The 13,834-nt window shown below is 41.0% G+C and overlaps 1 protein-coding gene across 1 annotated transcript; it reads right to left on the minus strand.

The window, feature by feature from the left end:
- Positions 1-3,971: 3,971 nt before the first annotated feature.
- On the minus strand, positions 3,972-13,510 carry kbtbd8 (kelch repeat and BTB (POZ) domain containing 8). The gene is made up of 4 exons (XM_018734002.2): positions 13,443-13,510; positions 11,103-11,310; positions 6,946-8,060; positions 3,972-5,447 (listed from the first exon to the last, which is right to left on the minus strand). Exons 1-4 carry the CDS (start codon positions 13,456-13,458, stop codon positions 4,984-4,986), a joined length of 1,803 nt encoding a protein of 600 aa, XP_018589518.1. The 5' UTR covers positions 13,459-13,510; the 3' UTR covers positions 3,972-4,983.
- Positions 13,511-13,834: the final 324 nt, after the last annotated feature.

A 13,834-nucleotide genomic window follows, 5' to 3' on the forward strand; every position in this document is an offset into this window, starting at 1 on the left:
TTTGCTGGAAACAGTCATATCTGCATAGTGTCTGATTTTAAAAACAAAAAAAAAAAAATCACTAAAGAACGAAAATGTTCCAACATCACAGTTAAATCAGTATAACTGCTGCAGTGATAAGACCGTCCCTGTCCGTGGAGACACCTGTGACATCTGACGCCTTGAATGAGAATCAATATTTCCGCTTTCATGCTGCCTTACGCAGACTGCTTGATAGAGTGACCGTTTTAAACGTCTCATATTCAAATATAACTTTACATTTTGCCTCTGCTATTTATTTTTCTCCGAAGTGACTCGGGCATGTAAGAAGAATTAATGCATTTGCACTGATTTACCCGCTTGCCCAAGATTTACCCATTCACCCACCTCTGTAATTTTTACCATATCAAATCAGGGTAAATACCTTCATCAAAGGTACTAGAGTAACAGCAGGGAGAACACCTGAGACATCCAACTGCAAAGCAACACTACCTGCTGCCCTTTAAAGCACTTTATTTGGACCTTTTATTTACACCACTTGCACTGATAGCTGTGTATATTCATTCATTCATTCATTCATTTGTTCACTCACTCATTCAATCATCTATCCAACCATGATCTTTAACTGCTTGTCCAGTGCAGAGCGGTGCTGGTCTAGAGTCCATCCTGGAAACACATGTCATGAGGCAGAGGACACTACGGACAGGACACTAGTCCATCACAGGGCAATCGGTGCCTTAAGAAACTGGATTTAAAAGCTACAAATGGGGAAAACAAGGCTCCATCTGAAATCCCCAGCTGTCCTTCCTTATTCCTTATTATTCTTTGTTTAAAGTAATGTAGTTTTTCATTTAATATAGTGTGAGAAGAGGCGTGCCATGTGTAAATCATGTGTCAAGGAGGCTTTTAGGTCTTTACCCTCTTTTTCAGCATCATTTTAAGACTAGAGGTAAACTGTTGTGTAATCACTGTGAGGGAATACAAAGGTTGATAATTCTTTGTAACATTCAGAAATTATTACCCGAGTTTACCTTTATACAAATAGGATGCAGGTATTGCAATCCCACAAACAATGTACTGTTTTATTTTTTTCCCAACAAAGCAAAGACACAGGGCATTTAATCCTGAGGTTCTTAACCTTTTCTAGGCCTCCGACCCCATTGAGGCTGTGACGAAACCTAAGAAAAGGTAAGAAAAATACCATAAATAGATTCAGACAAAAAAAACTGCACTGAAAATTGATAACCTTCGCCTATTACATAATAATATAGTAACGCAGAGCTTTTTTTTTTTCCTACTTGGTCAGACAGTGAGTTTTATTGTCACAGCAAGAGGCCCTGATCTACTCTGAGAGCCACTGTGAAATATTTCTAATGAAAGTCTCGGTGTCCTTTACTCGGAAAAAAAAAGGTTCGGGAAAGTTATTTTTATTTATATATTTAGAAAAACACACAAGTTGTTGTACCCGAGCCCCCGCACGCGCACATTAGGAGCCTGCGCAGTGTCGGCGCGTGTCGCGAAATAGCGCCTTACAGACGTTAGACGTTACCCTAAAATTACCCCACTGTATGGGTAAATAATAATTAGAAGTCGCTTGGAGACAAGCGTCAGCTAAACTAATAATTATTAATATATTTTATATTGTATATTATATAACATAAATGTTACATAATTATATAAATTATTATATATTTTATATATAAGAATATTTTATATCAAATTATATTTTTGCATATATATTAAGATACGAATATGCAAGATATAATAATGCTGCATTAATAAGCTACTATGTATTTTTACGATAACTCGTACCTGAATATTTAGTATTGTTTAACGAATGATTTATGAAATGCATTGATTGATTGAACACTAACCTTATGTTCAAGGCTTAACTAATGGACTATTTACTACAGTATGAGTATAGAGCAACACAGAGTTTCAAAGAGAATCATGATTCATCGTGTCGCCTACAAAACTGCAACATTTTCAAAGACTCGGAGCGCCGATGCGTCACTTTGTGTTCACATCATCAGACAGGCCAGGCGGGAGCGCATCAGTTTCCCAATGATAATAACAGCCTATTTATTATTAAAGTTTTACTTACTTTTCCAAAAGTTAAGAAAACTTGGCGGCGCCTTAACTTGGTCGGCTGTCTCCGAGTCCGAGGCAATTATATTATTACCCTGGTTCGACTAGCAGTAAAAAGAGCCTCACCTGGGCTCAGGCCCATGTGTCATGATGATGTATGCTATGTAGTGTACCGTGGGCCGCGTGGGATCATATATAGCGCCTTACCTGCTGTCTCCGACGGGTGCAGCTGTACGGGAGGTCGCCGGTGTGTGTCCTCTGTGTGTCCTGCGCGGCCCGACACCGACACGAGGGTCACGTGTCTCGTCAATCGGCCCGTCGTGGTTAATGAGTGTCCTGCTGCTCCACGCGCGCGCGTCAGGATTCCCCGGCGCAGTGCGCGCGCAAGTGGATATGCTTCGCGTCCCGTTACCTCGCGCTTCGGTGGGTGTTTGGAAAACATTCCGAAGGAGTTTTTGCTCGGTCCACGGGGAAGCACGTGGAGGCGCGAGGCGCGCGTGGGAGCGACACGCACGTGTTTGAGAAGCGCAAAGGGAGCGAGCGGCCCTAGAGCTGTGGTGTCATTTCATTGAAAGATGGAACATCGAGTCATTAAGTTCCGAGACACAGACAGGACCGTATGGCCACGCCGCGTGCTGAAGACTGTATTGCTCCCCACATCTGCACGCTGAAACATTTCACTTCCCTCATAATCCTGCGGAAACGGACATACAAAATATTCATTTAACTTAGACTTGGCTGCATTAAAACTGAATTCAAAAAGCACACATGATGATGACACTTCATTTTATTCTCAAAATATTTTTGCCATTTCACATTGCATCTAACTGAAGAGTTCCTTAAACAGAATATATATATATATTTTTTTTAAATTAACAATTGTGGTTTGCTAGTTTGACAGCTTGTGAACATTGTGTGGCTCCAACACTTGTGCAGGAAATAACTTCTGAAAGTAGGTAACCAATCAGGTTTTAAAACTGATCAATTTCACAGCATAGGACAACTAGTCCTGATAGTCACCAAGTAAACAATTTTACATGGCTAAATATTTCAACTATTCAAATCCAGTAAATAAAAAAAAAAAAAAAAAAAAATCAGAATAAAATCACACAGCTAATTAATGTATAGAAAACCTATCAAGTTTAAAAAACCTGTAAAAAGTCTGTGCAAGTACAGCAAACATTGTACAATATGTTACACCTTTAGCAAAATAGTCAAATACAGTACTGTCCATTGATATAATCCTGAGAACTGTCCACGCTACTGAACGCCTCTGGCATGTTGCCGGGCTCTCATCATATTGCCATACATCATACTGCCATAAAATCAAGCAAATCCATTAGCTGAGGGAGAATATGGAGCACTTTAGTCATCGGTGTTTGACCTGAAGCACAGTAGTGTGGACTGCCATCCGAAAGCAAACAAACCCATTAAACTGTCCCCTCCCAGATGCATGTTTAACATTTCAGTTTACTCTGAATAAGATATCCTAAAACGTAGTGCAATTTTGAAACGTCACTGAAAATGGTAAACCTGACAAATCAAATGTATAACAATTAAGATTCAACTTATTCTTCTACTCTATACAGGATTGTCACAAAAGCAGCACCATTACTCTTTTTACATCAGCAACGCTAAAGCACGTATACAATGATGAACACACCAGTATGTATGGTTTTCAAGCACATGGCCCAAAGTCGAGAGACGGACAGGGTGCTTCATAAAGTTTGCAGTCATTTCAAAAGGAAGACTGAAGAAAAGGAGAGACTTTGGTGAAACACTATCCATAGTGAGGACCGTACAGCCATTTGAGCAGCAAAATAGCTACCTGACATTTTTGTACTGACCACCCTCAACTTCCACAAAACCTGTGTTTTAATGGTATGGACACATTTCCCCACACACTGGACTGACCTTCACGCTGATAATGCAGATCCAATTGACGTCCAGTCATGCAGCTTGAAATAGCAGTTAACATACTCATTACATCACTGTTATTGCTACCAAAATCAACCTGTTCTTTCTCACTGGGGGCTACACAGCCTAGCATGTAAGAGGTATATCAAATGCTATCATAAAAATTAAAGTTGTTTGACCTGCAACTGGAAACATGCTACCAAAAAAGATAATGCTTAGTTGCTGTATGTATTAATATATTAATACCTTAAATTGTTCCTGTTTACTTCACTCATGTCAAACTTGCTGAGGCAGAGAGGTATTGTGCCTTTAGCACATCTAACTTTGCATTTCAAGGCAATGACTGCCAAGCAGTTCATAAGTCACAAACACCAGGTTCACTTTAACTGAGCAACCTAAAACTCCGAATCATAGCCAAGATCATAAAAGAGTTGGCTGCAAAATGTGGCTAATTTCAACTGCCTTAAGTTTTCCACTTAAAGAATTAAAGACTTGCACAACTGTGCTTGAAGGTGATAAAACTAATCCATTTATAAGTCTGCAAAATTGTTCTAATTGGTAACATACTATTGAACTATCAACCTGAAGACTGAGGTGTAGTTAGACAAAACCAGAAGAAAATTAAGACTAAATATAGTAAGCAGCAATGATGATGATGATGATACCCGTATGCAATTTCATTTTTATGACATTCAGACAACTACTTGGCAACCAAATGAGAAACTATATCTTTTTGTTATGATAAACAAAAAAGCAAAGTCTGTAGCAAACATTAATTGCACTTGTGATTCCTGTACCACTGTAAATCACAGAGGAGGGCAACTGGAAAACTAAATACTGCAAGCTTTACAAGCACCCATCATTGCAACATGAAATTTTAATGTCCAAAAAAAAAAAAAAAAAAACTCTTGTATCGCCAAAGTGGACAGCAGCAGGCGGGGAAGCAGAACTAGGCACCCCAGCAGTTTTAATCATTTGACAGCACCAACCCCTTCACAGTCAGAGGACTTTCTGAAGACACTGCGGATAAACCTTGGCGACGACGCATTCAAAATGACGGCCAAGGTCCCAGAGGCGATCGGGTGTCTCGTACACCTTCTTCCACTGGTCGGTCTCCACGTTGTACTGGTAGAGGGAATTCTTGCGACTGGTCCGGAAGACAAGCTCTTCCACAGTCACCTGCGTGGCCCGAACAAACAGGTGCAGTTTGCCGTGGAGATGCAATACCTTGATGTAGGGGCTGCTGGCATGGTCAAAAGGCAGGTCCTTCTTTCGAGTCCACACGTTCTGCTCAAGATCAAAGGCCTCCATGATGAATGTGCGCTGGTGGTTCTTGCCAGTGCCAGCGATGTAATAGATGAAATTCTTGTGTAGGGCAGCCAGTCCCTGACTCCGAGGAACACTCATGGGAACCATAGCACCCCAGTAGTCCTTGTGCGGATCATAGCAGAAGAAGTACTCACCTGCAGAAGACAAACTTGTTACCCACTCAAACAATGCCATTGCCTGTAAAGTGTACATGTTCTCTAGCATTTTATGAGGTACTATAGGTTAAACTAAATTTGGTCAAAGCCAGATACAGGCCAAGGATTAAAATTGGAATACAATGTAATTTTAATACACAATTTACAGACTAAGCTTTGAAAAAGTTTATCAAAAGTCCAGAAATACAGGCCAAGCTTCCATCCTAAAATCTTAAACACTGCTCTGTATTCCTTGCCCAGAAAAATTCCCTCGATTCATATCACTCTGGATTTGACACAGGTCATTCAACCAAGAGTGCCCTGCACAGTGTCATTTTTTTCTTAGCTTCCCTAAGAGTAGGTGACAGCCATCCACTGTATCTTTATATCAGAGCAGCCTGGCACCAAACAGCATAACTGAAGGGGTCTTAATCTTACTTAGGCAAATCTTTCCAGGTGTTTTGGCATAGCTCTATCTACACCTCAGTGTTTCAACAGGTGTTCCACAAGAGCTGGGTACTTGGCCCCATATGCTACTAAAGCCAGACCGTTCGCCTTGTATCTGTCACTGCCTCTCAGAGCTTGTCCTACCACGACACAGCAAACAGTAACTTCCTGTCCACCCCTCAACTGAGAACTGTACCCTACCACAATGGAGCATGACTGACATCCAATCACCATCCAAAAGTCAACTTTTCTAAAGATCTTCCCTCTGCCTACTGGGTCATCCACTAGACAGAATGAATGGTATGACCAATTTGTATGTCAAGAACTTGGAAGCAACAATTTCCTCAAAAATCCAAACCACATCCCACCTTCTGGTCCAGGCTATGGTATCTTTCCCAGACTACTGAGACAGCGCACCCCCCCAATCTCTAAATTCTAATACATCAAAGCTCCTCAACTGGATTAGGCAGAAGCAAAAGGAGGCCAAATATTTAAAATGAGTACAGCATGCAAGAATGATCAGTACCCTGATAACTATAGGGCTTGATCAATTACTACACCTCAGGAAGAACGCTGTACTCCACCACCTCCAAATATTTGCTTGTCCCACTCAGGAGTTCGGACATCAGTATACTATTTGATCTTAGTTTTGGCCCGTAATGCAGTGGAACAAACACCCTCTTCCTCAGAACTGCTAAACCCCCTGCAGCATGCAGAAAGGGCAAAAATAAATAAATAAAATAAAATAACCCTCATCTCTCCTAATTTCCTGACAATTACAAAAAACGGTTTAACACTGCCTTCAGTCTATAGATTTAACATAGAAATCTCACTTCTATAAACACTCAAGTAATTGGTACGAGATAAACTCCAGCAAACAAGCTGTGGTTTGTGTGTCTCTGCTATTCATCAGCAAAGTATTTTTGGTACACTGCAGATTGTATATAATTCTGCAGAAAGACATCTGACAAATGTAAATGCAACACCAGTTTCACTGACCTTCAACAAATTCAAACAGCCAAAGCACTACTCAACCACTTTATCCACCCACCTTGCAGGACATAGATGCGGTCCTTGTACTCAATGGCACTGTGGAACTCCATGGCAATGGGCATGGGGCTGACAGCCATCCAGTAGTTGTCTCTGGCATCATAGCATTCCACAGACTTGAGCGCATTACGACCATCACCCTCATAGACACGCCCACCCAGGGCATAGATCTTCCCACAGCAGTGCACCAGCCGACAACTGATACGGGCACGGAGGAGGGGTGCCCGGGGCAGCCAGCGGTTCCCTGCATGTTCATACAGCCAGAGATCATTCTCTGCCCGGTGGTCAATGCTCAAGTCACTGTTGCTCGGCCGGTAGCCCCCAGCAATGTAGATATCATTCTCTGGGGTCACCAGGATGCCCACCTCCCGAAGGTCATTGGGTGGTTTAGAGAGCTTGAAAACCTTCCCAGTGGTGGTGTCCAAGCAAGGCACAGTTTGCTTCTTCCCTGAGTGTTTATGGGCAGCATCGAAGCAAATTACCATCTCTGATGCGGTCATGCCCAGCCGCTGAGGACAGCTGCCATCGTTGTACTTGCTCTTCTCCAGCCAATCTTTGGCCATGGCCTGAGCAAAGCTTGGTGGGATCTTCTTGAGGAAAGCTTCATCCAGAAGCGGCAGTCGGACACAAGTGGTTATCACCTGCATAAGGTCTGGCTCCCTCCTTGTCTGATCATACTCCAACCAGTGGATGATGCTCTCATACACATACTCTTCCTTCTCCACATTCAGGTCATCACTGTTGAGGACACTGACCAGCTGCTCTTTGGTCATATGATGGAACTCTTGTTCCTTTGACACACAAAGGAACTTCTTACGGATGTAATCCCGAGCCTTCTCCTTCATTTCCCGGTGTCCATAGGCATCGGCAAACATGAATACCCCAATGCAGTTTTGGGGGTCCAGACGGCTCAACATAAACTGGGCACACTGGTCCTGAAGGGCAGGGATCTGAAAAATGCTGGCTGCTGTAAAAAGGGCCTGGACGTTGCATTCGGAGAGCGTGACTCTAGAGGTATATGCATAATCAAGTACGAGGTGCATGGCCTCCGAATCGATCCCCACAATCCGGACCTCCCTCTGGCTGCTTTCTGTGAGACCACTAGTGAACATAGACCTGCCAGAAATAAACAATGAGAGCTGCATTGAATGTATTCAAGTCTTTCATTATTTCACACTAAGGAAGTTTTATTTCACATCTTAGTGATGACGTGACATTCAGTAGTACATTATAATTAGGGCACAGAGTGGGAAAAATGACATGAAGCTCATCACAAATCTCAGTGGGCAACCTGTAGCTTGGGGGGGGGCGTTTGCAAATTGTTTTATTCCTGTATTTTAAAGTGAAAAATCTAAACCGCTGTAATAACATGAGAAACAAACAGCTGTGGTCAGATTTTAAATATTTATACTTTAACAATTACATGGTTGCTAAAATTTCTGAAAATGTGAACAGGTGTTTATGCTAATGATGCAGCCCACATCTTGTTAGCTTTAAAAGAGTATCATGGGCTGCTGTTAAACAGATTGAATCCATAACCTTAGCTACTCAACTACTTAACAGAAGGTATAAAACAAAGAAAAATTATAGTGAAACCTTGGGAAACATGTGCAATGATTTCAGCTGTATTATCTTATTCTATCAGCTGCTGAATTGCACTAATTACAAACTCAGCTAAAAGAAAAGCTAGACTATAGTGAAGTCATTACACTACCAGTTTTGTTAAAATTGGTGTTACCCTGTTTAGAAATGTGTATAATTTTTATGTAACCAGATTGCATTTAAAGGTAATACCTATGTACCTAGTACTTTTGTCAAGAAAATCTGAATTTTCTTGATGACCATTAAAATTGAATATAACAATGATGCTCACAAAAACAATGTCTGCATGTGAAATTAAACTTTGGCACTTAATGTTTATTCTATGAACAAATGTTTTCTTAAATCTGCTGCAAAACCTGACAAATCCCTCAACTTTGATGCATTACATTTTACAGTACTCCAGTCTAAAAGAAGTGAAGTCACACCTTATACATGTAGTCCGTTACAACACGTGAATTTTGACCACCTGGACTTACTGCCATCCCGTCAATCTTAGTGTATCATTTGAGTCCTGATGTTTGGCCATGTTTTCTAACGACAACATTCTAATTGCTGTATGATAACATTGGCTGGTCATGCTTCTGCAAGGCACTATATTTCTTATTGACTCAGTCATTACATCAGTGGTTGCTTTTTACTTATGAAAATGTTTAACAGATTGTGATCCATTCATTATCGTTGAAATGCAAGAAAATGAGTGTAGGCATCCAATTTCCTGAGAACAGTAAAGATTTTGAAGTTTAATATTCTAAAAACCCATTTCATATTAAGGGGGAAAATAATGTATTCCCAGCTCAACCAAAAATCCAAACAACTTTTACAGTATTCTAGTGATATGTGGGAAAACATCTATCAACCCAGGATTTCAATACAACATAAAACTCACATTTGCATTTAACTTTTAGACACTTTTGTCAGAAGTGACATATATCTCTGACAACAATGCACAGGTGAATGGCAGCTGTCTTTGCTACTCTGCTTCCAGACTGTGCTTGGAAAACCAAGGACAGTTTTCTGTCTCTGCTGAAAGCTCCAGGGTTAGGTTTACTGCTCTGGAGTAATTCCTGCTTTTCTTTTTAATCAATCAGTTCTCCAAAGTATGAGCAATAAATCAAGCAGAGATGCACCGTTTGTGAACATTCTAAAACTGCACAGTGGCCAATATGTGACACACACACACACATTTTCAGAACCGCTTGTCCCACACGGGGTCGTGGGGAACCGGAGCCTACCCGGTAATACAGGGCGTAAGGCCGGAGGGGGAGGGGACACACCCAGGACGGGACACCAGTCCGTCGCAAGGCACCCCAAGCGGGACTCGAACCCCAGACCCACCGGGGAGCAGGACCGTGGTCCAACCCACTGCGCCACCGCACCCCTGTATGTGCATACATATCCAACTAAAATCAGCTAAATATTACCAATTGCTTTCTGCACTCATTCAATTAAATACATCCAATATGGGGGACAAATCCTGTAGAATTTCATATACTTCCCATAATGCCACAACCTCTTAAAGCAACTTACATTTCTAACACCAACACCAATATTAGGATGCAGACATGCCAACTACAGTACAATGCTGCACTTTTATTTCATTCACACAGCGCAGGACTTTCAATTTTTTTGGGCAGGCTTCAGATAAATCGCACTCTTCATTAAATTTTTTTGGTCCATAAATTGAAAATTTAGTAGGAAAAGCCAGTATACAAAGATTTCAGATAAAGATTTTGTAAAATGAAGGATGGCTGCATTGTGAACAAGAGCAAAACATATTTACAAAGTGAAAATACAATTAGAAAAAAATACATTTAGAATGAACAATATGTGCAATTAGTGAGGAAAAAATAATGAAGCCCATCATACAACCTAGCTCCCTCACATGGTACTTTATATATTCTTAAGGTTTATATAGTCATAGTATAAGGGGATGTACAACTTACAACAAAATTTACAATGTCATCACAACGGAAGAACCCCACCGTAAGCCAAGGATCACCTTTAGTAACTTATTCACACTTTTCAAGTGGTGGAAGATCACATCTCATGTTAAACTAATGGCAGGGGACTGTTGAAAATATCTGTAAGGTAACATTCAACCAGTAGCAATCTCTAATGAATAAGTAATTCTGAACGTAAACATGCATGAAGTGAAAGTTGCCAAGAAAAAAAATATTAACTTTTGATATGTCTGTATAATCAACAACTTATTTGAGCCTAATGCAAGACCCAATAAGGTAACATTAATGCACCAAGGATTTTTACATTTATTTGTTGAGCTGATGCTTTTCTCGAAATCAACTTATAATGTTCAACTAGGTACAATTATTTACCCATTTATAGAGGCAGGTAATTTTACTGGAGCAATATCTTGGCTTATGCTTTCTATTTATAAGTTAGATGCTTGTGGATGGGCAGCTAGATCTGCAGACTCAAATATTAAGGCTGTTAACTGAAATCACCAAACTATTGCTTCAAAGTTATGAGCTGTGGCATTTAACCACCAGATGAAGTGCATTCAACCATACAAAAGCTTTGCATGGCTGTTTTCCCCACCTGAAGTAAGGGCTGATTGCAGCAAGGATGTTCCTGTGGCAGGAGAAAGTGTGCCCATTGTCTACTCTAACCACAATGTCTGTCAGTTGTGCATCATCATACAAGGCTTTAAGTTGCTGGAGTAGGTTACAGGCATGCATGGCATCCACGCCATTGTAGCTAGTGATTGCTGGGGTCCCATTCTGTATCTGTAACAGCCTGTTTATCTCTGAAAATAAGAACAGGAGAAAATGGTTAGTCAGTAGAATATTATATAATGAAGTAATCTGAGTACTTGTGTTTAAAAACGAGAACAGCACCCCCCGTATATTTTACTACTTTTTTTCTAGCCAAAAATTTTTCACAGTTAATCACTGGTTTCCAGTAAAATTCCAAAAGAGATAGAAAGTGGGACTAGTTTAGCTGAACTCTCTTCCATAGTGTTTACAGCTCATGACTGGTGTCTGAGTGCTTGTGAGCATAAATAAGGTGACCATTACTGAACAATCATTAAAAGTGTAAATGTTGGCTGACAGTGACCAGATGACAAATGTTGCCCACATTGTTTCAGATGAATAAAATATTGAAACAGAACTCCTGTAACATACTGGTATCCTTCCCACAACGTACCCTGCCTCAGAACTGAAAAGTCATTCTCTCGGTCCCAACTGTATTTGTAAGTTGAGAATCCAGTGTACTTGCAGAAACAAATGAAGCTAAAACCTTATTAGATGTCACTGTAAAGTTCAGATAAGAACAAAATGTAATAATGAAAGACTGAATAAACCACACACACACACACGCAGTCTGAAACCACTCGTCCCGAGCAGGGTCGCGGCGAACCGGAGCCGAACACGGCAACACAGGCCGCAGGGCTGGAGGGGGACACACTCAGGATGGGACACCAGTCAATCACAAGGCACCCCAAAACAGGACTCGAACCCCAGACCCTCCAGAGAGCAGGACCCAGCCAAACTCACTTCGCCACCATGCCCCCCTCTGAATAAAACAGTTTGACACAATTTGAAGTTATTTAACTTCTGTCAGGTGATTACAGTGGTAAAAATTCTTTGTACTAAAACAGTAGGGAAACTTACCGCAAGTAATAAAAAACCACAACCCACAAAAAGAAGTCCTGACAAAGTTTCCGTGACAAGCATATAAACATGCAAGATGACAATTCTTTTCTTTCCATGTGTGTAAAGCATTACATCCTTTCATCTTTGCATTTTATTTATCATCTACAGCCCTGTCTGTATACATGACACAATGGAATTCTAAACTTGTTCATCCTGCGCAACCTGACCGGATCAAACAAAGAATAAGATTCATCCCCAGTATGAAGCAATGAAGGAAGGAACTACAGTTCACCACACACAACCTAGACCAGGAGGTGGCACAGTAGTTACAGCCATTCCCACACAATCCTTTTTTTTTGTACACCAATTGGCTAGAGCCACCACCTCTGGACTCAAACATCGTAGGTTCAAATCTCATCTCCTGCTGTAATACCCTTGAACAAGGTACTTACCCCTAATTTGTACAGTAAAAGTTATCCAGCTGTATTAATTATGTAAACCACTGTAAACAGCTTAAGAGTAAGCTGCTTTGGAAAAGAAAAGCATCAGGTAAAAATAGATGTTGAACATCTGGATTCAAATCCCTACTCTTGCTGCAGTACCTAAGGTATCTGAAGTGATACAGTAAAAATTACTCCGCTATACAAAGGCGACAGACAAATAAATTAAAGCTTTTACAACAAAACATCCAGTGCAGGGAGGAGAGCTGTTGTAACTTAGGGTTTTTATTAAACTTATAAATAACTCAGATTACCAGCTGTGAGACAAACAAACGGGGTTTTTAATCATTAATCATCATGTGATGTATCTCCAAAGTGTCAAACTCAGAAACTGCTACTGCAGATCAAGACAAGAAAATGAAGAGGGCCGAGAAGCTAAAACTAAAAGAGGCGCAGAACGAAACCGCTTAAACACCTGTTACTACTGACAGGCAGGGAACACGGGACATTTCTGTCAGGTGTTAGTCATCCTTTAAATAAAAGCGTAAGTAGAAAGTCCCTGAAATCCCCAACAATAGCTGCCATTTAGCGCAATCGACAGCGACGAGCGGCTAGTAGCTACTACTGTTAGCAGCGACTTCTCTTCACCTCAGACAGTCGCATTTCTCCACACACGACGGAGGAGAGCGAGGAGTAGTAACCGACGGGAAGCTTTCATTTTATTTATTTATTTAACTGCGCGTTGTAGGTATACGTGAGCAAAGTTTAGCCTGCTATACAAAGTTTCGAACCGTTTAATGTCACGAGAAACGCTGAAGAACACAGCCACACCCCGTTCTCACCTCCACTGGCAGCCATTCTCCGACAAACTGTCTTAGAACTTGCACGGAAACGTCACCGTGAGTTTCCGAGGCCGCGAGGCAGACGCCAGCCAATAGGGAAGCTGGTCTACCGGCCTCGGAAACAGATTACAGCCAATCAAAATGCCTCAACTCCCGGAAACTGATTTTGACCAATCCAAAACACGGAAACTCTGCAAACAACCAATCGCGTGCCGCTTCAGTTCGCGAACGACAAACATCAGCAATTTCAGTGGTTACCAGCTGTGCTCAGTGCAGTTATTTTTCCATAAATCGAAACAAAATATACATACATAGAGGTCATAAACCTGTTTTCAAAGCTGTTCCTCAAATGTGTATAAATCATTGACCTATTTAAGTTTTTTTTCATATTA

The sequence above is a fragment of the Scleropages formosus genome, chromosome 22, assembly GCF_900964775.1.
Source record: "Scleropages formosus chromosome 22, fSclFor1.1, whole genome shotgun sequence".
Taxonomy (NCBI): domain Eukaryota; kingdom Metazoa; phylum Chordata; class Actinopteri; order Osteoglossiformes; family Osteoglossidae; genus Scleropages; species Scleropages formosus.